The sequence below is a fragment of the Gracilinanus agilis genome, chromosome 3 (genome assembly GCF_016433145.1).
Source record: "Gracilinanus agilis isolate LMUSP501 chromosome 3, AgileGrace, whole genome shotgun sequence".
Lineage (NCBI taxonomy): Eukaryota > Metazoa > Chordata > Mammalia > Didelphimorphia > Didelphidae > Gracilinanus > Gracilinanus agilis.
This window is the reverse complement of record NC_058132.1, coordinates 149,830,165-149,852,916: the sequence shown is the minus strand read 5'-3', so window position 1 is coordinate 149,852,916 and position 22,752 is coordinate 149,830,165. Positions and strand designations below refer to the sequence as shown.

Below are 22,752 nucleotides of genomic sequence, written 5' to 3'. Positions count from 1 at the left end.
ATCTGACAGTGTTCACATTTGTGAATACTCTTTCCCTCCTTTCCTCCCATTTCTCTGAAAAAGAACAGAGGGAGGAATTATTTTCATTTTTCTTTTGGGTCAAACCTGTTTTTTATAATTTTTCAAATTCATTTTTGATTTATGGTGTTGTTTCTTTCCATTTACCCCGTTGTTATCTGTCTTATTTTCTTGGCTCTTCTTACTTTGTTTTGCATTGTTTCTTATATTCTTTCCAGGCCTCTCTATTCTTTCTATTTATGTACCATATAATTTGTTTAATCATTTGATGATGGACATCTCTTTTGATTCCAGTTCTTTGATATTATAGAAAGAACTTCTATCAGTATATTCTGTTTATGGGCCTTTGGGAAAAAAATATTCCTTTGTTCTTGACTAAGGTCTTTATTTTAGGATTATGTTTAAAAGACTGAGTTCCCTGATGAAACATTCAAGATGAGTGGACATACTCAGGCAGCTCAGTAGATAGAGAACTAGACCCGGAGACAGGAAATCTTAGGTTCAGATCTGGCACTCAGACACTTCTAGCTTTGTGACTCTTGTTAAGACACTTGGCCTCAATTGTCTAGCCCTCTGCTTTGAGACTGATAGTACTGATTCTAAGATAGAAAATAAGGGTTTAAAAAAAAGACTGGTAGAAATACAAGTATTTCAGTGTATGAAAATACTGTCAAATCAAACCCATGACACGCATCCTAATATCTTACATTTGCATAGGACTTTATAATTTTATCAAAATAATTTTTCCTTGGATTAAAATGTCCATTTTTAGCTATAATATGTACCTATAGTAGAAACTGAATGCATTATTCAAAAGAAACTTTTATATGTAACTTAATTATTGCATGATGATTGTTAGCAACATCTAAAATGACATTCTCAATGAAAGCTTTTTAAAAATCTAACATGGTTCAGTTCCTAAAAATTAAATTAAATATAAATGGCTACAAAATTTTGTCTTTAATGAAGGAAAAGAAGTCTGTATGAAGAAGTTGTGAGAAGTACAGAGGACTATTTAGGCGATATCATAATGGCCAAAAAATATATTGAAGGAAAAAAAAATGATTTGGATGCAGCTATGAGAATAGCAAAAGAATTAAAAATGGCACCTTCTCTAAGAACTTATTGTGACTTGAATCAGGTAATTTTGGAAAATCATTGAAAAATATTTTGGTGATGATTAATTCTGCATTTTTTGAGGCTATAGGAAGTGTGGGAACATGATTTTATGATTAAACACAAAAATTAAATCAGTCAGCAAGCATTATTAAGCACTTAAGTGAAGCACTATGCTAAGCCCTGGACAAACAATTTTTAAATCTTACTATATGGCAGATACTTTGTTAAGCAATTAGAGACTTCAAAACAAACTTGAAAAGTAGTGCCTTCACAGAGCTTACATTCTACTGGTGGAGAGACAATATATAAATATGTATATATCCAAATGGATGATCCTAGCTTTCATCCTGGAACCTCTTGCCATTTTTAAGTTTCTTAGTGAAATCTATTTAACCTTTGTTAGTGTTATTGAGCAAAAGGGAAAAAAATTCAAGATACTTTATTAAATATACATATATCCAACATATCTAGCCTACAGTCTATGGATACATTATAAAATATTATTGGAGCCCTGGCTTTTGGCCAGAAGAAATGGGAAAATTTGTGTATGCATGCATGTGTGTTCAAGTCATAATAAATGACTGTCATTTTCATTATTTTTGGGAAAAAAGAGAAGGGAGAGGAATTGGAGAGGAGGTTAGAATCATTACCTAAAGAAAAGGGAAATATAATTTCTATCCCTTTAACACTAGTCTAGAGACCCTTTGTAATTTCATTGTCTTACTATGCCAGCAAACAAACATCTTCAGGCATGCAGTTTGCATTGCCAGGTGGTTTGATTTTAAAGTGGAGGGGGGGATGGAGACACCACCTTCTCAGGTCCCCTCAACACCTCAGCCAAAGAAATGGATAGTCATTAGAACACCCCTTTCCCCTTTATCCTTTGTTTACTTTTCTTTTCGTGTCTATAGTTCTTATTATTTGTTAAATGGAATTAAATCCCTTTAATTTTCCCAAGTAGGTTATAAACTTAGGAATACAGACTTTACCTTTTTTGTTCTCCATCAGTACCTAACAGTGAATTGTACAAAGGCACTCAGAGAATACTGATTCAATAAATAGCCATGCTGAGTATCACTATCAGAAGGTAGAATGCATGTTGCCTGTAATTTTCTTTCTGAGATTTTGTTTCATACTTTTCCCAGAAAATAGCCACACTTCTGTTTCAAGAGAGCCAACAAACTTAATTTCATAAATTACTTTTGGTATGTCTTTTAATTCCAGATTATCCGAACTTTGAAGTTAGCATTTGAGAGTGAATTGTCAGAAGTGAGTTCTCTGAAATTCAGAAGTTCTCCCAGGTGAATAACTAATGTTTTAGAAGAACATACAGCTATTAAATATTTTAAAAGACATGATATCTGAGCTTAAATTTAATTAATAATATATATAAATTTATATATTTAGTGTATATAATATAAATTAATAGTGTGTGTATATATATATACACACACATGAATTTAATTAATAGTATATATATTGAACTTGGGGGGGGTTTTCCCAAGTGATTTAAATATAATTATAAAAATTAGGAATTATTATTTTTGTCTTGCATAACAAGCCAATCATTTTTTGTTTAATCACATTGATCAGATGAAAGTCAGGAGTTGTTTAATTTCAATTATCTAACTAAATATAACACTTGTACTTTTTTTAATAGGTTGAATATGAATTGTAATGAAATTGTCTGTATATTTAAAAATATGGGGAAGATTGAATTTGAAGAAACTTCAAAGTAAGTCTTTTACATTAGAATGATAAAATAATTGTTTAATCTGATATGGCCCATTTCACAAAATATGTCAGAAATTCAGGTTAAACGTCAGACATTGTAAGATTTATGATTTCATACCTTTTGAGATAGGTAAAAGAGACAGTGAATACAGGGCTGGGAGTCAGAAGACTTGAATTTAAATCTGGTCTTATTATACTTTTTGATGGATGCTGGGGCGCTTAAAATGGTACAATGCTCTTAGAGCTGTCTGAATATTAAAATTATCATGAAAAGGAAATGACTGTCATATCAAATCAGTATGAAAAATTAAGAATTAAGAATTCATTAACCTGAGCATTCTTTAAATGCTTTCCCAACAGATTTCATTCTGAAGACAAGGAAGGAACTGGACAGAATCTTCATAAATATACTAATAAGAAGGAATTTTCAAATTGTGATGCATACCTGTCTGTAGAAAAGAATAAGTTTGAAATTGCTGTGGTAGATGATGAAGTACAGCCCCTCATGCAGCATGAGACTGGTGATACACGTTTAGAATCAAAGAGTACCCAGCACCAAGATGAGAAAGTGTCTGTGTCATCCCCTAAAACTGCTGCTGTTTTACCACAGATGGGATCTAGCCCTGATGTGATCATAGAAGAAATTATTGAAGAGGATCAGGAAAGTAAGTTAAGTGAAATTAAGAGTCATTCAAACAAAAATTCATCTATGTGATGGAAGGGATAAGATGTCTTTCTTACTGTACTAACTGGCCTCCTATTGGCATTGCAGATTTTAAGAAGATTAGTATAGCCTCCTTATGATCCCACCCTTTGTATCTGTCAGTATCCCTTTAGTTTCTCTCTCTGTCCCTGATTTTTATTCCCTGTACCCATTCCTCTTTGTACTTCTTTAGCTAATTCCTTTCAGTGTGGCGATAGCTAAATGAATTAATCTGATGTATTATTTATGAATGTGATTGGTTTGATGAGACATTTGAAAAATTAGCAGATGTAACTTATTTAAAAGTTCTGTACAAGGTGGGACTAAAGTGGTACTGTTTTTTGTGTGTCTTCTTCAATCTCATCTTAGGGAGATGTATTTGAGATTTGACATCCCAAATACAAATCCTTGTAAAAATAATTCAAGTTAAATTCTACTGATGCAGACTTCTAAATTAACCAATAAATATCTAAAACTTTTACTTCACAAAATATATAAATATTTTAAAATTAAAATGATAACTCAATAATAAAATTATGATACAAGGTTATTGGTTCCTCATCACCATGTAATGAATCCTGTGCCGGAATCAATCAACGAATATTAAATTATTTGCTATTATCTTAATTTACTATTAATCTTATGTTTTGGATCTTGATTAGAGAAATACAGAATGGGCTGGCATGGGGTGCTTTTGGTGACCATGACTAATTTTGCTTTCCTTTCTCCTTTTCTTACTCTGTGTATGTGTTTCATCTCTATTGCTTTCAAGCATGCCCAAATCTTCTCTGTCCTTAAAGTATTTCACTAGACCATACAACTTCTTATCCCATATTTCTCTTCTTCTTCTCATCCAAACTCTTTATTTAAACTTCAAATCTTCATTTTCTTTCTCATTCACTGCATACCCATTGACAGTTTGGTTTCTAACTTCATTACTCACCTGAAACTGCTTTTTCCAAAGTTCCCAGTGATTTCTGCCAAATCTGATGGTCTTTTCTCAATCCTCATCTTTCTTGACTTCTCTGCTATATATTATTGGTCATCTTCTCTTCTTTGGGCTTTTTGTGACACTATTCCTTCCTGGTTCTCCTCTTACCTGTCTTTCTACTCCATTCTGCTTTGTATAACATTGAGTGTACTCCCAAGGTCTTTTTGTAACATAGACTTTTTTTCTTCCTCTATGCTATGTCAATAACTTCATGAGCTTTCATGGATTTAATTGGATTTAATTATTATTCCTATGCAGATGATTCACAAATATACATATCCAGTCTCATTCTCTTCATTGAGCTTCAGTCTTGCATCGCCAGTTACCTATTGGGCATTTAAAATCAGATATTATAGAGATAGGGTAGCTAAGTGTCACAGTGAATAGAATACTTGACCTAGAGTCAAAAAAAACTCATCTTCCAGAGTTCAATTCTGGCTTTGGACATTAGCTGGATGACTCTGGGCAAGTCACTTAACACTTGGTCTCAGTTTTCTCTTCTGTAAAAAATGAGCTAGAAAAGGAAATGGCAAATTACTCTAGTATTTTTACCAAGAAAACCAAAAGTGGAGTCATGAATAGTTGGTCATGATTGAAATGACCGAACAACATACAAATATCTGAAATGCAACATGATCAGAGCTAAATTCATTATCTTTCCCCCAAAACTTCTCTCCTTTGAAGGCACCACCATTCTTCTAGTCACTCAGGTTTGTAATCATAACATTATCCTGGATTCCTCACTCCCTCATCTCATATATCCTATCAATTACCAGATTTTGCCTTTTTCTTCCCTCACAGCATTTCTCTCACGCAACATCTTCTCCTTACACATACAGCTATAGCTTTAGTTCAGGCCCTCACCCTGTCTCACCTGTGTTATTACAATACCTCCTGATAGGTTATCCTCAGATCTCTCCCCATTCCAGTCCATCATCCAATACTGCTACCAAAAATATTTTCCTTAAATACACATCTGACTTTATAAAACCCCTTTTCTCCCCAGTTGACTGGTTCCCTATTGTCTCTAGTATCAAATTTAAAATTCTTTGGCCTTTTAAGCTCGTTACAATGCAGCTGCAGCCTCTTTCTAACTTATTTTTCTCCCTCTCCAACTTTATGATCCGGCCAAATTGACTATCTTCTTCACATATGACATTCTAGTCCTATTTCTATATCTTTGTGTCAGTCGTCCTCAATGCCTAGAATCCCCTCCCTCTACATCTTTGTCTGAAAGAATCCCTTTATTCCTTCCAAATTCAATTCAAGCACCATCTTGACAGAAGACCTCTTCTGTTCACCCCAACTGCTAGTATTACTCTCAAATTACCTTGTACTTATTATTTGATTTATTTCTATTTATTTTCTTTATATTCAGAATGTATGTCCTTCATTAGAACATAAGCTCCTTCCAAGGAGCCATTGTATCATTCATTATACTTGTATCCTCAGTACTTAACATAGTTCCTGGTATATAGTAGGAACTTACTAAATCTTGTTGGTTGGGTTTGTTTTTTTTAAATGACACAGAACAGAGAAAAACTTTCAGTAATATTGTCCTTGCTATTAGAATGCTTTGTGAATTCTGGCATTGAGAGAATCCATTATATGCTGTTAATTTCTGGTGCAATCATGCCTTACCATTCAGGTACAACTTTAACTACAACAGTATGCTATTGTGATCATTAACAGAGTTAATATAATTGTATTTATTTCTTATTTTGGTGAAGCATACTTCATAGAGCATATTATGGAGGCTCCTAGACATCAAAAAAAGCCTTTGCAGAAAAAGTCAGTTCCTTTCGGTCTAAAAGCAGGTAAGTTTCAACAACTATTTATATTTGACTTTGTGAGATTTGCAGTATATATTTTAACATCTCATTTGTCTAACACTATTCAGAAATAAGGTGAATTTTCCAGGTAGTTGAAATTTATCCCATTAAAAAAATCATTACCTTTCATCTTAGAATCAATACTTTGTATTGGTTCCAAAGCAGAAGAGCAATAAGGAGGGGCAGCTGGGTAGTTCAGTGGATTGAGAGCCAGGCCTAAAGACAGGAGGGTTCAAATCTGGCCTCAGACACTTCCTAGCTGGGTGACCCTGGGCAAGTCACTTAACCCCCATTGCCTAGTCCTTACCACTCTTCTGCCTTCAAGACAGAAGGTAAGGGTTAAAAAAAAAAAAGAAGAGCAATAAGGGCTAGGCAATGGGGGTTAAGTGACTTTCTCAAGATTACATAACTAAGAAGTGTCTGAGGCCAGATTTGAACCCATAATCTCCTGTCTCTAGGCCTGGCTCTATCCACTGAACGATTTGGTTGCCCCCTCCATTTAAGCTCTAAACTCTTTTTTATAATAACCAATTTTGGGGAACTCTTTCTGATGATTTTCTACTTTTAAAGCATAGACAGCCGGTTGTAGTGACACCTGGAAGCCCAGCTACCAGGGAGAATGAGACTGGCAGATCTCTTGCAGGAGTTCTAAGTTGCAGAAGGCTATGCCAAGCAGGTGTTTGCACCTAAGTTTAGTATTACCCTTTGTCCAGACCGCATATGCCTTGTCTTGAACAAAAAATGGAAAAGGTGAATGTATAAGTAATTCTAATTGTAAACCAGTAATAAGAAAAAGCTAGGTCTTCTTGCATCAAAGTGAAATTGGGTATGCAATGTTATCCTCTAAAGCTCTTGAAAGTTCCTAGAAATTCTCTCAAATTACTTGGTCCAGTCTTATATCTCTTCCTCTTCTATTTAAACCTGCAGTTCTTTAAGGGTCAGCATTAGAGAATAAAAAGTCATGTTTTGTTTGAATATTTTTTTCCATTTTGTTAAATTACCACAGCATTGCAGGAATAATACTTTCTACTGTTCATTTCTATGTTGCCTGGGCTTGTTTACAAGTTGCCTGGAAACCTAAACATTTCTTCTAAATTTGTTTTAATAGGAAAATGTTTTCTAATTTACAAACAACTGATTTAAGAATAAACTTTGGGGATAATGCCCACTGATAAATGGTAAACAGTCTATAGTTTTTGAGGACTAAAGAATTTATTATTCTAATTATTCCATGAGCTCTGACCAGCAGCATTTTCTGTTTTGAACGTCTTTTAGGAAGCCGCAGTGTTATAGTGTTTGGAACATTGATTTCTCTAGAAAAACATCATTGCAAATTATTCTTTGTAAAAGATTTTTAGAACCTAACTCACATATTATTCCTTTAGTTTACGTGATGACTCTCTTCTGCAGGTTCTCTAGAACTAGTTTTTGTAAGCCATGTAATACATCCTTGCCACTTTTATATTCGGAAGTATTCACAAAGAAAAAATGCAGCAATATTGGAAAAGAAGTTGAATCATTTTTGCAACAAGAGTCTATACCTCAGTCCTTCAGATATTTTGGAGCTAGGTAATTAAGAAACATCACTTGAAAATGTTATTGTTTTTGTGCCACGGTTACCCCAATATAGTAATATTTACCTTAAAGGCAAAGGAATCTCTCAAAATAATGGTTTTGTTATGAACAATAGATGGGATTCAACTTTTTTTTATTATCATTTTTTTTATTTTGGGGGGATTCAAGTTTTTCTTTGAAAATCTCAATTAATTGAGAATATTTTTCCATGGTTACAAGATTCATGCTCTTTCCCTCCCCTCACCCCCACTTTCCAAAGCTGACACGCAATTCCACTGGGTTTTACATGTGTCATTGATCAAGATCAATTTCCATATTGTTGATATTTGCACTAGGGTGATCGTTTAGAGTCTACATCCCCAATCATATCCCCATCAAGCTATATGATCAAGGAGTTGCTTTTCTTCTGTGTTTCTGCTCCCACAGTTCTTCCTCTGAATGTGGATAATGTTCTTTTTCATAAAATCCTTAGAATTGTCCTGGATCATTGCATTGCTGCTAGTACAGAAGTCCATTACATTCGATTGTACCACAGTTTATCAGTCTCTGTGTAAAACGTTCTCCTGGTTCTGCTCCTTTCACTCTGCATCAATTCCTGGAGGTCGTTCCAGTTCACATGGAATTCCTCCAGTTCATTATTCCTTTGAGCACAGTAGTATTCCATCACCAATATATATCACAATTTGTTCAGCCATTCCCCAATTGAAGGACATCCCCTCATTTTCCAATTTTTTGCTACCACAAAGTGCAGCTATAAATATATTTGTACAGGTCTTTTTCCCTATGATCTCTTTGAGGTATAAATCCAGTAAGTGGTATGACTGGATCACAGGGCAGGCACTCTTTTAATGCCCTTTGGGCATAGTTTCAAATTGCCATCCATAATGGTTGGATCAATTCGCAGCTCCACCAGCAATTCATTGTTGTCCCAATTTTGCTACATCCCCTCCAACATATATCACTTTCTTTTGCTGTCATGTTAGCCAATCTGCTTAGGTATGAGGTAGTACCTCAGAGTTGTTTCAATTTACATTTCTCTAATTATAAGAGATTTAGAACACTTTTTCGTGTGCTTATTGATAGTTTTGATTTATTTCTCTGAAAATTGGCTATTCATATCCCTTGCCATTTATCATTTAGGGAATAGCTTGAATTTTTTTTGTACAATTGATTTAGCTCCTTATAAATTTGAGTAATTAGACCTTTGTTAGAGGTTTTTGTTATAAAGATTTTTTTCCTCCAATTTGTTGCTTCCCTTCTAATTTTGGTTGCATTGCTTTTGTTTGTACAAAACCTTTTTAATTTAATGTAATCAAAATTATTTATTTTACGTTTTGTAATTTTTTCTAACTCTTGCTTGGTCTTAAAATCTTGCCTTTTCCAGAGATCTGACAAGTATGCTATTCTTTGTTCACCTAATTTACTTGTAGTTTCCTTCTTTCAAGTCATTCAACCATTCTGAGTTTATCTTGGGGGGTAGGGTGTGAGATGTTGACCTAAACCTAATCTCTCCCATACTGTTTTCCAATTTTCCCTGCAGTTTTTGTCAAATAGTGGATTTTGACTGTCTTGCTGAGGTCACTTATCCCAAGTCTATTCCACTGATCCTCCCTTCTGTCTCTTAGCCAGTACCATATTGTTTTGATGACCACTGCTTTATAGTACAGTTTGAGATCTGGTACTGCTAGGCCACCTTCCTTCACTTTTTTTCATTATTTCCCTTGATATTCTTGATCTTTTGTTCTTCCAAATGAACTTTGTTATAGTTTTTTCTAATTCAGTAAAAAAATTTCTTGGTAATTTGACAGGTATGACACTAAATAAGTAAATTAATTTTGGTAGCATTGTCATTTTTATTATGTTAGCTCATCCTGTCCGTGAGCAATTAATGTTTTTCCAATTATTTAGATCTAGTTTTAGTTGTATGGAGAGGGTTTTGAAGTTGTGTTCATATAATTCCTGTGTTTGTCTTGGCAAATAGATGCCTAAGTATTTTATATCGTCTAGGGTGGTTTTAAATGGAAGTTCTCTTTTTAGATCTTTTTGCCGAGATGTGTTGGAAATATATAGAAATGCTGATGATTTATATGGGTTTATTTTTTATCATGCAACTTTGCTAAAGTTGATTATTTCCAGTAGTTTTTTAGTTGATTTCTCTAGGATTCTTTAAGTAGACCATCATATCATCTGCAAAGAGTGATAACTTGGTCTCTCACTGCCTACTTTAATACCTTCAATTTCTTTTTCTTCTCTAATTGCTATTGCTAGTGTTTCTAGTACAATGTTAAATAATAGAGGTGATAATGGGCATCCTTGTTTCACTCTTGATCTTATTGGGGAGGCTTCTAATTTATCCCCATTGCAGATGATGCTTGTTGATGGTTTTAGATATATACTGTTTATTATTTTTAGGAAAGGCCCTTCTATTCCTCTACTGTCTAGTGTTTTTAATACGAATGGGTATTGTATTTTGTGAAAGACTTTTTCAGCATCTATTGAGATAATCATGTGATTTTTGTTGGTTTGCTTGTTGATATGGTCAATTATGTGAATGGTTTTCCTAATATCAAACCATCCTTGCATTCCTGGTATAAATCCCACCTGATCATAATGAATAACCTTGTGATCACTTGATAGAGTTTTTTTTTGCTGGTATTCTATTTAAGATTTTTGCATCTATGTTCATTAAGGAGATTGGTCTGTAGTTTTCTTTCTCTGTTTTTGACCTACCTGGCTTTGGGATCAGTACCATATTTGTGTCATAAAAGGAATTTGGTAGAACTCCTTCTTTGCTTATTGAGTCAAATAATTTGTATAGTATTGGGATTAGTTGTTCTTTGAATGTTTGATAGAATTCACTTGTGAATCCATCTGGTCCTGGGGGACTTTTTCTTAGGGAGTTCTTTAATGGCTTGTTCAATTTCTTTTTCTGATATGGGATTATTTAAATATTTTATTTCTTCTGCTATTAATCTAGGCAGTTTATATTTTTGTAAATATTCATCCATATTACCTAGATTGTTATATTTATTGCCATATAATTGAACAAAATAGTTTTTAATGATTGCTTTAGTTTCCTCTTCATTAGAGGTGAGGTCTCCCTTTTCATTTTTGATACTGTTAATTTGGTTTTCTTCTTTCCTTTTTTTATTAGATTAACCAGTACTTCATCTATTTTATTTGTTTTTTCAAAGTACCAACTTCTAGTTTTATTCATTAATTCAATAGTTCTTTTACTTTAAATTTTATTAATTTCTCCTTTAATTTTTAGGATTTCTAATTTATTTTCTTCTGGAGATTTTTAATTTGTTCACTTTCTAGTTTTTTAATTTGAATGTCCAATTCATTGACTTCTGCCTTCCCTAATTTGTTAATATATACATTCAAGGATATAAATCCCCCGTCCCCCGAGTACTGCTTTGGCTGCATCCCATAGATTTTGGTAAGAAGTCTCATCATTGTCATTCTCTTCAATGAAATTATTGTTTCTGTGATTTGTTCTTTAACCAATTTTGGAGAATCATATTTAATTTCCAATTAATTTTTGATTTGCCTCTCCATGCACCCTTACTAATTATTATTTCTATTACATTATGATCTGAAAAGGTTGCATTTATTATTTCTGCTCTTTTTCACTTGTTTGCCATGTTTTTTTTGTTTTTTTAAAACATTTATTAATATTTATTTTTTAGAAAAGTTAACATGGTTACATAATTTTTCCCCTTCACCCCCTGAGCGCCCCCTCATGTGATGTTTGCCATGTTTTTATGACCTGGTACATGGTCAGTTTTTGTGAATGTACCATGTGCTGCTGAAAAGAAGGTGTGTTCCTTTTTGTCCCTATTTATTTTTCTCCATATATCTATTAATTCTAATTTTTCCAAGATTTCATTCACATCTCTTACCTTTTTTTTTTTTTATTTTAAACCCTAAACTTCTGTGTATTGACTTATAGGTGGAAGAGTGGTAAGGGTAGGCAATGGGGGTCAAGTGACTTGCCCAGGGTCACACAGCTGGGAAGTGTCTGAGGCCAGATTTGAACCTAGGACCTCCCAACTCTAGGCCTGGCTCTCAATCCATTGAGCTACCCAGCTTCCCCCATCTTACCCTTTCTTATTTATTTTTTGGTTTGATTTAGCTAGATCTGATAGAGGAAGGGTCAGGTCTCCCACTAGTATAATTTTACTATCTATTTCATACTTGAGCTCCTTTAAAAATTTGGATGCTATACCATTTGGTGCATACATGTTGAGTACTGATATTTCCTCATTATCTATACTGCTTTTATCAGGATGTAATTACCTTCCCTATCTCTTTTCACTAGATCTCTTTTACTTTGGCTTTGCTTTGTCAGATATTATGATGGCAACTCCTGCCTTCTTTTTCTTAGTTGATACCCAATAGAGTTCGCTCCAGCCTTTTACCTTTACCCTGTGTGTGTGTGTCTACCTGCCTCAGGTGTGTTTCTTGTAGACAACATATGGTGGGCTTTTGGTTTCTAATCCACTCTGCTATTTGTTTCTGTTTTATGGGTGAGTTCATATCCCTCACAATCAGAGTTATAATTATCACCTGTGTATTCCCCATCATTTTGATTTCTTCTCCTAGTCCTGCCCTTCCTTCTTTCAGTATTTCCTTTTATACCAGTGTTTTGCTTTTAATCAGTCTCCCTAATCCCCACCATTATTTTACTTCCCTTCCCACCCCCTCCCTTCTTATTACCCTCTTATTTTCCTTTATGGTGTATTAAATTTCCTCTTTCCTCTCTTTCCCTCCCTTTTGGGTATTCTCTGTCCCACTTCCACCCTACCCCCCACTTTGGTTTTTCTCTCAACTTCCCTGTAGGATAAGATAGAATTCAATACCCCAATGGATCTAGGTGCTCTTCCCTCTCAGAATTGATTTCGCTGAGAGTAATGTTTAAATATTACCTATTAGCACTCTCTTCCTCTCCTTATGATTATATTCCCCCCACACCCTGTGCACCCTTTATGTGGTATAAATTATCCTATTTTTTCTTATTTCTTTTAATTTTTCTTGGTGCCATCTTCTATTCCCCTCCCTTTTATATATTTATACCATTTAAAATCACTTAGTATCCCAACCTCTATCTATGGATAATTCTCTAACTACTATGACAGTGAATAGTTTTTGAGCATTACAAAAATTATTTTTCCATATAGAATATAAACAATTTGACCTTACTGAAGCCCTTAAAAATTAAATTTTCCCCCTCTTTCTTGTTTACTTTTTCATATTTCTCTTGAGTTTTGCATTTGGACATCAAATTTTCTTTTTTTTTTTTTAATTTTTTTAAAAATTAAATTAAATTAAAATTTTTTTAGATCTTTATTTTATTAATTAATTTGGAACATTTTTCCATGGTTATAGTATTCATGTTGTGTCCCTCTCCTCCTCCCACCTCTTCCCATTGCTGATGCACAAGTCCACTGAGTTTTACATTTGTCATCGATTAAGACCTATTTTCATATTATTGATATTTGTACTAGGTACTTTTTTAGAGTCAATATCCCCAATCATATCCCCATCAATCCATGTGATCAGCCAGTTGTTTTTCTTCTATGTTTCTACTCCCACAGTTCTTCCTCTGAATGCGAATGGTGTCCTTTCTCATAAGTTCCTCAGAGTTGTCCTGGATGATTGCACTGTTGCTTCTAGAGAAGTTCATTACATTCAATTTTACCATAGTATATCAGTCTCTGTGTACAATGTTCTTCTGGCTCTGCTCCTTTCACTCTGCATCAATTCCTGGAGGTCGTTCCAGTTCACATGGAATTCCTCCAGTTCATTATTCTTTTGAGCACAATAGTATTCCATCGCCAATAGATACCACAATTTGTTCAGCCATTTCCCAATTGAAGGGCATTCACTTGTTTTCCAGTTTTTTGCCACCACAAAGAGTGAGGCTATAAATATTTTTGTGCATGTCTATTTCCTTATGATCTCTTTGGGGTATAAACCCAGTAGTGATATGGATGGATCAAAGGGTAGGCAGTCTTCTAGCATTCTTGGGACATAGTTCCAAACTGACATTCAGAATGGTTGAATCAATTCACAACTCCACCAGCAATGCATTGATGTCCCAATTTTGCTACATTCCCTCCAACATTTATTACTTTCCTTTGCAGGGACATCAAGTTTTCCATTCAATTCTGGTCTTTTCTTTATAAATAATTGAATATCTTCTATTTTGTTAAATGCTCTTATTTTCCCCTGGAAGTATATAGTCAGTTTTGATGGATAAGAGATCCTTGGTTGTAGACACAATTCTCTTGCCTTTCTGAATATCATATTCCAAGCCTTGTGGTCCTTTAATGTGGAAGCTGCTGGATCCTGTGTAATCCTGATTGATGTTCTTTGATATCTTCATTGTTTCTTTCTGGCTTCTTGTAATGTTTTCTCCTTAACTTGGAATTTCTTGAGTTTGGCAATTACATTTCTGGGGGTTGTCTTTTGAGAATTTAATGTAGAGGGTGATCTATGGGCTCTTTCAATGTCTATTTTGCCCTCTTGTTCAAGAACATCAGGGCAGTTTTCTTGGATAATGTCTTGTAATATGATGTCAAGGTTCCTGTTTTTTTCTTATTTTTCAGGAAGACTAATGATTCTTAAATTGTCTCTTCTAGACCTGTTTTCTTGGTCAGTCATTTTCTCAGATATTTCATATTTCCTTCTATTTTGTCAGTCTTTTGACTTTGCTTTATTAATTCTTTCTGTCTTGTGAGGTCATTAGCTTCTACTTGCCCAATTCTAGTCTTTAAAAACTGGTTTTCAGCTATAATCTTTTGATTTTTCTTTTTTTAGTCTGTTCTGTCCTGCTTTTCATGGCTTCCAGCAGGTCATTTCTGGTCTTCAATTTGCTTATCATTTTATTTGATTTCTGGACCTCAATTCCCAAATGCGAAATTTTGTCTTTTAAACTGTTATTTTCTTTTTTTAACTATTTCCCACTTTTCTTGCCAAGTTTCTTCTATTTTTTTAAACTTGGTTCTTCAATTCCAGCCTGATTTCTTGGAGAGCTTGTGATGAATTTCCATTTTTTGACAAAGTTTGGATGTGTTTGCTTGTTTATCCTTCTCTGCTGTCTCCTCTGTGCTTTATTGTTTCTCTAAGTAAAAATTATCCAGAGTTAAATGCTGTTTCTTATTTTTTTGGTGTTTGTAGCTTGGGCATTGCTGGCCATTGCTAGGTTAGTTTTCTCTTGCCCTCTCAGCCAGAAGTCTACGTGAGGAGGGTAGGCAGCTCTCTGTGTAGTGGTTTTGCCTTAAGGCTATTTTTTCAAGTCTCCCCAGCATCTGATGTGGGCAGCCCCTCTCTGCCCTGTCTCTGTGCCCAGGGTCTGTGTTCCTTAGCCTTCTGGGGTCCCGAGTCTCACTGCTCTCAGGGGTAGGTGTCCTCAGCCAGCTTTGCCATGGCACACTCCCTCTCCTCCCCACCCTCCCCGAACCTAGCGATTGAGCTAGCTCTGCTTCCGGTGTGCTTGCTCTGACTCTGGTGTAGTAGGTGTAGTGGGGGAGGGGTGATCAGTTCACACTTTGGTATGAGTAGTTTTATCCCCTTATAGTATGGAAATGCCCAAACACCACCTACCTTCAAGTTAGCACCCTGGAGTAGAGCCCCTTCAATCATCTGATTCTGCTCCTTGTCATTTTTTGATGCTTTTCTCATTGGTTGGTGGTGAGGAGAAAGAGCCCCTTGCTACTTCTCTGAGGCCATCTTAGCCCGGGAGTCAAGAAAACTCTAGCTTTGATAGTTAACACCTTTTGTTTATCTTAGACAACTGTCTGGAACACTGTGAGGTTCATTGACTTACACAGGATCACACAGCTAGTATGATTTAGAGATGAGACTTGACACTAGTTCATTCTTTTTTTGAGGCTAACTCTCTATCCACTATGCCATTATGTACCTTACACAGCTGCCAAATTATTATTCTTAAAGCATACATTTGGCCTTGTCACTACCATTCACATCTTCAATGAATTCTTATTGTCTTTGGAATAAAATTTTTTTATTCCTCAATTTGACATATACATTCTGGCTCCTATTTTTACCTTTCTTGATTCATATTACTTCCTTTTATCTATTCTCCATTCCAATAATACTGGTTTGCTAGCTGTTAAGACATATGTGAAAGTCTGTCTTCCACTTATTTAGAAGTGGTTGGTTTGCCCTTGCCTGGAATAGATTCCTTCCTTATAGAACACCTAGTTTCCATCAGAACACAGTTTAACTACAATGTTTTACATGAGGTCTTTTCTCATACTACCAGCACTAATTTTTAGCACTTTTTATCACTTGAAATTTTTTTGTATTACCTTACATATGTTTTATATCCAATGGACTTGTAAGCTCCTTGGTGACAGAGACAGTTTCATTTTGTATTTATATCCTTAGCAACTAATTCGCTGCCTTAGTAAATATTTGTTGAATTGAATAGTTACATACAAAATACTTGGAGTAGAGAGACACTAAACTGGGAAATAAATAAAGACAAAGATGTTTATTTCTAGAGAGAAGAAAGACATAAACCTTAGGGAACACCTACTTAAAGGAAAGAGGATAATAAAGTTGTAGGAGACAGAAGGAGTAGTTGGAAGAACAGAAAGACATCCAAGAAAGAGTGGCATCCTGAAAGCCAAGGGAAAGAGTGTATGAATCCCAATCCCCAACCAGTTCTCATGATTTCAGTCTTTTCTGAATTTTTATATCACCTGTTGTTTATGCTAGATTTTTTTTAGATTCTCATGTGCCTGCCTTGCATTGTTGTTTTAACTATTATGTGTGATTTTCTTATTTCTACAACCAGATTCTAAAGTCCGGGAGAAGTCTAGAAACCATGTGTTGTACTTATTTTGTGATCCCTGAAATAATGTGTATGTAAAAACTTGAATGAATGCACTTCTAAGTCTATGTCAAAGTAAATTCATATGACATTAAATCAGAAGGGTTTTGTACCTTTTTTAAAAATTTATTTTGTACATAGAAGTTTTTTTCCCCATCTCTTTAGGTGCCAAGATATTTGTCAACAGTGTAGAAAATGGAATGTGGTGCCGTGGAACTATTACTGAACTAATTCCTATTGAAAATAAAAATGTGGGCAAGCCATGTGGTCCTACCAAATACCCGATCCGTGATGTTGCACTGATACAGGTTTTCATGATAGACTTTGGAAATTCTGAAGTCTTAGCCATTTCAGGGTATAACATTTTTAATTCCTTTTTTTCATGTTTTATGTCTTAAATGAATTAGGGAAAAATAAGAGGTAGAGAAAGATTTATATGTAGAGATATATAAAGAACCTCATGGTTCCATAACTAATTTACTTTGCTTTTCCCCCCACCCCTTTATTTCTTAATACATTAGTAAAAGTCATTTGTCAAGAGAAAGAACTGTGGGAGTAGAAACACAGAAGAAAAACATGATCGATCACGTGGTTCGAAGGGTATATGATTGGGGATTTTGACTTTAAATGGTCATTCTATTGCAAATATTAATAATATGGAAATAGATTTTGAACAATGATAACAAATATAACGCAGTGGAATTGCTCATCAGCTCAGGGAGGAGGAGGGAAGAAGGGAGAGAGAACATGAATCATGTAACCATGGAAAAATATTCTTAATTAATTTAAAATTTTTATGTTTTTAAACTGTGAAAGTTTGTAGTCAGGAAATTTGCATATAAATTATATTGTTTGTGCAAAAAAATTACAATGCTTAGAAAGAAAGGGGAATCTACAGATTTCTTTTACAATCAGAGATGACTTTTGAAACATGAAAAATTGTATGATTAACTCAAAAATTCTTACTTTACAAAATATTTTGTTAACCATTTTCCTTTAAACTATTTTTTTCCCCTCTGTCCTCTTGGCATAATCCTACCTAGCTGCTTGTACAGCTAATACTACATTCAAAATAAAGGCAAACACTCTGTCTTTAAAAAAAAAGTCATATGTCAATATTTTAAAATGCTAGTGAGCTCTTCTTCAAAATAAAATACTATAGTAAGTGGCAGGATGATTTTAAAATTTAAATTATGATTAGGTTATAGATATTATTCATTTCCCATTTGGATAGTATATAGATTACATCCATTAAAAATGAGCTGAAAATACTTGTATAAGGAAACACATTTCTCCAAACACTGGCATTTTAATGGAATTTATATGAATTAAAGCATTGTAACTCCATTGGTCAGTTTTTTTTAAGGAAATGAAGATTTGATCTAAGACTATTTAAGTCATTCCTATTTATTAATGAAAAAAATCATGGTCTTGTGGAAAAAGAACTAGATTTGGAGTTGGAGAACCTGGGTTCAGAGCCCTCTTCTGGCCCTAACTGTGGGACCTCAAACAAAGTTACTTCTTTTTTCTTGTAATGAGATTCCTCATTTGTAAAATAAGGAAGTTGGACTGTTATTCTCCTAAATTTTAAACATTTAAACATTATCCAAAAATTTAAACATTTTAAACATGTTTAAACAAATGGATACGAGTTCAGGGTTGAGTTATTATTTCTAACCATGTTGCTTAAATTCCTGTTAGGATTGGTGATGGCCACATAGTTAGACCAGGACACAGTACTCTACAACATTTAGTGGTAAATGATCTATGTCTGGTTATAAGAAAACCTGATTCATATATTGAAGCACTGCTAGGAGATCTCCATCCATTAGCATTGCCATGCTCATTGAAGGATATTGTTCCACAGAATTCGGTGAGTAAACCAACAGATGTTAACTATTATTAAGAATAGTTTTTTACATTTAAAAAAATCCTTTAATTTTTAAATGTCACTTATCAGTCTGTTCTAGGAGAGTTGGCATGTGCATGAAGGACTTTATAGGAGCCAGTTTTAAAAAAATGAACTTTAGCTTACAGAACTAAAATATTTCTCTTAATTTTGCTTTCATTTGTTTGCTCAAATTAGCATAAGATGTTTTCCAGATAAACAGTAAAATTATTTTTAGTAGCCCAAAAAACAGGCTTAACCATATTTTTTTCATTGGTCTAAAAAGTAATCCTCAATAAAAAAAATCATATTGTTGATTATACATGCTTAATTCATCTAAAACAGTGATTCCCAAAGTGGGTGCCACCACCCCCTGGTAGGTGCTACACCGATCCAGGGGGAGAGGTGATGGCCACAGGTTCATTTATCTTTCTTATTAATTGTTATTAAAATTAAAAAAAATTAATTTCCAGGGGGCTAAGTAATATTTTTTCTGGAAAGGGGGCAGTAGGCCAAAAAAGTTTGGGAACCACTGATCTAAAAGTTAACTAGTGTCAGAGTCATTTGATACAAGCTTGTTTGTCTTTTCCCATTCTAGAAATTTATTTTGTCATTCTTCTACTTTCTAAATGAGGAAATGAATACCCTTTTTCTCCAAGACTAATCTCTTCAGTCTTTGTTTCTTGATTATCATGATGCCTTCTCACTCTGATTTTTATTCATTCTCATATCTTCTCACAAATAGTAATAACAATAAAGAGTTTAGTATTAAGAAAACTAGAATTTCAGTAAGATGCTTCTATAAATGTTTCTCAGTTATTCTTTCATCCTTTTAAAAATGGACTGTAATGGCATTTAAAATGGATCCTTCATTTAAATTCATGGGGTTTTTTCCTTATAAACTTTATTTTTTATTATCTTTTTAAAATCCTTACCTTTCATCTTAGAATCTAAATAACAGTTCCAAGGCAGAAGACTGGTAAGGTCATACAGCTGAGATTTGAACCCAGGACCTCCCATCTCCTGGACTGCTCTCTATCCACCAAGCTACCTAGCTCTCACTGTAAAAACTTTATAACAAAACAGCTCACATTTGTATAGTCCTTTACAGTTTTCACAACATTTTTCTCACAATCCTGTGAAGTAGGGAGTTGCAAGTATTTATTTTTTTGTTTTGTTTTTATCACAGCACCCACATCTTGCTCATAAGCAAGCCAGGAGAAGCACTTTTGAAAACAAAAAACCACACTAAAGACAAATGAATGCATGTGGCCACAGGGAGATTCCATTAAGAAAATAGTCTCTTTCTCTTCCTACTCCCAAGTCCAGAGGAAGTGTTGTTATAATACTTAAATTGCCTTTTGAATTTGATTTATTTAATAGAATGAAGGCTGGGGAGAAGACGCTAAAATGGAATTTTTGAAAATGGTAAACAACAAGGCTGTTCTAATGAAAGTCTTCAGAGAAGAAGATGGCGTACTTATTGTAGATCTCAAGAAACCTCCAGCAAATAAAATAAGCAGTGATATGCCAGTATCTCTTAGAGATGCATTAGTTTTTATGGAATTAGCAAGGTATGTGTCTTATTAGGGAAGATAGTTATTTTAAGATCAAAGCTTTAAGAAACAGCATTTTTTATCTTTGAAGATCATATATTTAAAAAAAAACACCAAAGGATTGAAAATGTCATTATTGACTTTTTATTGCCTTATAAGTCTAACAACATACCATTTATCATCTGCTGCTATAGCCACAATCCATGACTTCAAAAACTTAAGTTATATCATTTATTAGCTATAGAGGATTGGAAAACTAAGATTAAGTTAGCACATTGTGATGAAAAATGTGAGAAAAATGAAAAACGTAAATAATTTTTTCTTTAGTGTGCTCAATACTCTCTCATAAAAGTCTACCTTTCTAGGAATCGTAGTTATTAAATAAGTTAAACCACTGGCTTTGGAGATTTTGAAATAAATGAGCAGTTATTACATTTTTTATTGTGATCTTTTTATTGTGATCGCTCTTCCCTGCCTTGTATATGGAATATGGTTAACAGGACACATTTAAGTCATTACTATTAAAATTAATTATTTTTAAGTAACTTTATAAATACGCAATATGTAGAGAGTATAAATAATGTGACTGGGGACATCTTGTTAAAAATCACTACTGAAAGGGTAGACAGTTGTCCTAGAGAGGCTCAGACAGAACCTTGGACATTAAATGAAGATCAGTTTACCTAAAGAAGACTGCCCTCCTTCCCTCCCTATTGGAGTTTTTTGTTGTTTGTTTTTAAACCCTTACTTTCCACCTTAGAATCAATACTGTGTTTTGGTACTAAGGCAGAAGAGTGGTAAGGGCTAGGCAATGGGGGTCAGGTGACTTGCTCAGGGTCACACAGCTGGGAAGTGTCTGAGGCCAGGTTTGAACCTAGGACCTCATGTCGCTGAGGCCTGGCTCTTAATTCACTGAGCTACCCAGCTGCCACCAACTCTATTGTTTTATGGTTCAGTTCAAGGTTAAGTAGAATGCTGAAATCTCTTTAATAGAGATGGAAGAAAGAGGCTAAATAATGTTTAATATTGACAAGTTGAGAATTACTTAGCTTATTTTAAGTAATTAAGGATTTAAATATCCATGAGTTTCAGAGATAGTCAAGGTAGAATAAAAGAGATTTGAAAACAGATTTTAATCTTAACATTTACTTATCTTTTGCTTTTGCTTTAATTAGGTTTAGGTCACAGTCACCTAGTATTCCATCTGAAAAGAATATGACCTTAAGATACCATCCACCTGTATTACCAAAAGAATTGTCAAATGTTTCAGTTGTGGTTTGTCATATAAATAATCCTTCTGATTTTTATCTTCAATTGGTAAGTATCTACAGCTTTTTTGGGGAATCCTATTTCAGTTCTAAAAGATAAATGGTAATATGAAATAGAAGCATCCAGTTTGAGGTTTATATACTTCCATCGATACATGAGTTCATGCACAACTTTCAGAACAAAACCCAACCCACTCTCTAATTCTTATTCAATTCTTGACCCATATTATTATCTCCCTAAGTTATGGCACTAATATACTAACTCAGTGGCCTGTCCTCATAACTATTTGCTATCACCTAGGGCAGCATTGGTGAAGTATTGGCACATATGGCACATGTGCTGAGCCGGTACTGGGGGAGCTGCTCTGTTCCCCCTCTTCCCAGCTCCTGAGGAAATTTTTTGCATGCCCTGTACCTCTGTCCAGCCACCCAAAGAGAACACTCCCTCCCTCTACTCTCTGGGGTAATGCAGGGGACTCACGGGCAGCTTAAAGTTGCAATTGGGGCACACGAACTTGAAAACCTTCACCAACGCTGATCTAGGGAGTATGCATTTACTTATCTTTTTTTTTTTTCCTATGTGGTCTTCTAAGTGGAATTTCTCCTGTGAATTATATTGAGTAGCCAAGGATCTCATTTAGCAGAGCCTCTTAATTTTTCATTCAAGAACTTTATGCAGTCAGTAATATTGCTCTCAGAGCAAGAGTATCTGGAAAAACTAAATATTTATTGGAGTCTCTCTTTCATTTGAACTTTGTATCAGTTATCCTTTGTGATAAGGGCAAATGTCTTTGTCAATCTTGCCTCCCTATTTAAAGCCTCCCCTTGATTTTGAAGAGTATGAAAAGTCCTTGAAGAGAAGAAATCAAGGAAGAGAAAGAAGTTAGTAAGATATGGTAAAAGGTTAAAGAAGAGAAAGAACTTTGAACTGCTGTAGTGCTAATCTGAAATTAATTGCCCCCTAGAAGCTATTTGCTCCAGCAGAATTGCCGGGTAGCTATTAAAAACTACAGAATTCTGAAGATCTCACTTGTGGTAGGTTTGGAGAGCAAGAAGCATTTTGCAGTACCCTGCATAAAGCTCTGTACCTGCATGGCCCTCTAGCAATTACTCTGCTTTTTCAATGATTAGTGAATCGCTTCCTGTTAATACCATTTCATGAGAACTCCCACTCATTTGCTTTTGGATCAAACTTCAATCTG

The 22,752-nt window shown here is 34.4% G+C and overlaps 1 protein-coding gene across 1 annotated transcript in view; it reads left to right on the top strand.

The window, feature by feature from the left end:
* RNF17 (ring finger protein 17) overlaps positions 1-22,752 on the top strand; it is a 125,354-nt gene that overhangs the window by 34,306 nt on the left and 68,296 nt on the right. The window contains exons 7-16 of the mRNA XM_044668311.1: positions 988-1,159; positions 2,362-2,438; positions 2,798-2,872; positions 3,232-3,536; positions 6,296-6,382; positions 7,808-7,966; positions 17,004-17,193; positions 18,540-18,711; positions 20,110-20,300; positions 21,458-21,599. Coding sequence (XP_044524246.1) covers positions 988-1,159; positions 2,362-2,438; positions 2,798-2,872; positions 3,232-3,536; positions 6,296-6,382; positions 7,808-7,966; positions 17,004-17,193; positions 18,540-18,711; positions 20,110-20,300; positions 21,458-21,599 — 1,570 coding nt within the window. The remainder of the gene's footprint in view (positions 1-987; positions 1,160-2,361; positions 2,439-2,797; positions 2,873-3,231; positions 3,537-6,295; positions 6,383-7,807; positions 7,967-17,003; positions 17,194-18,539; positions 18,712-20,109; positions 20,301-21,457; positions 21,600-22,752) is intronic.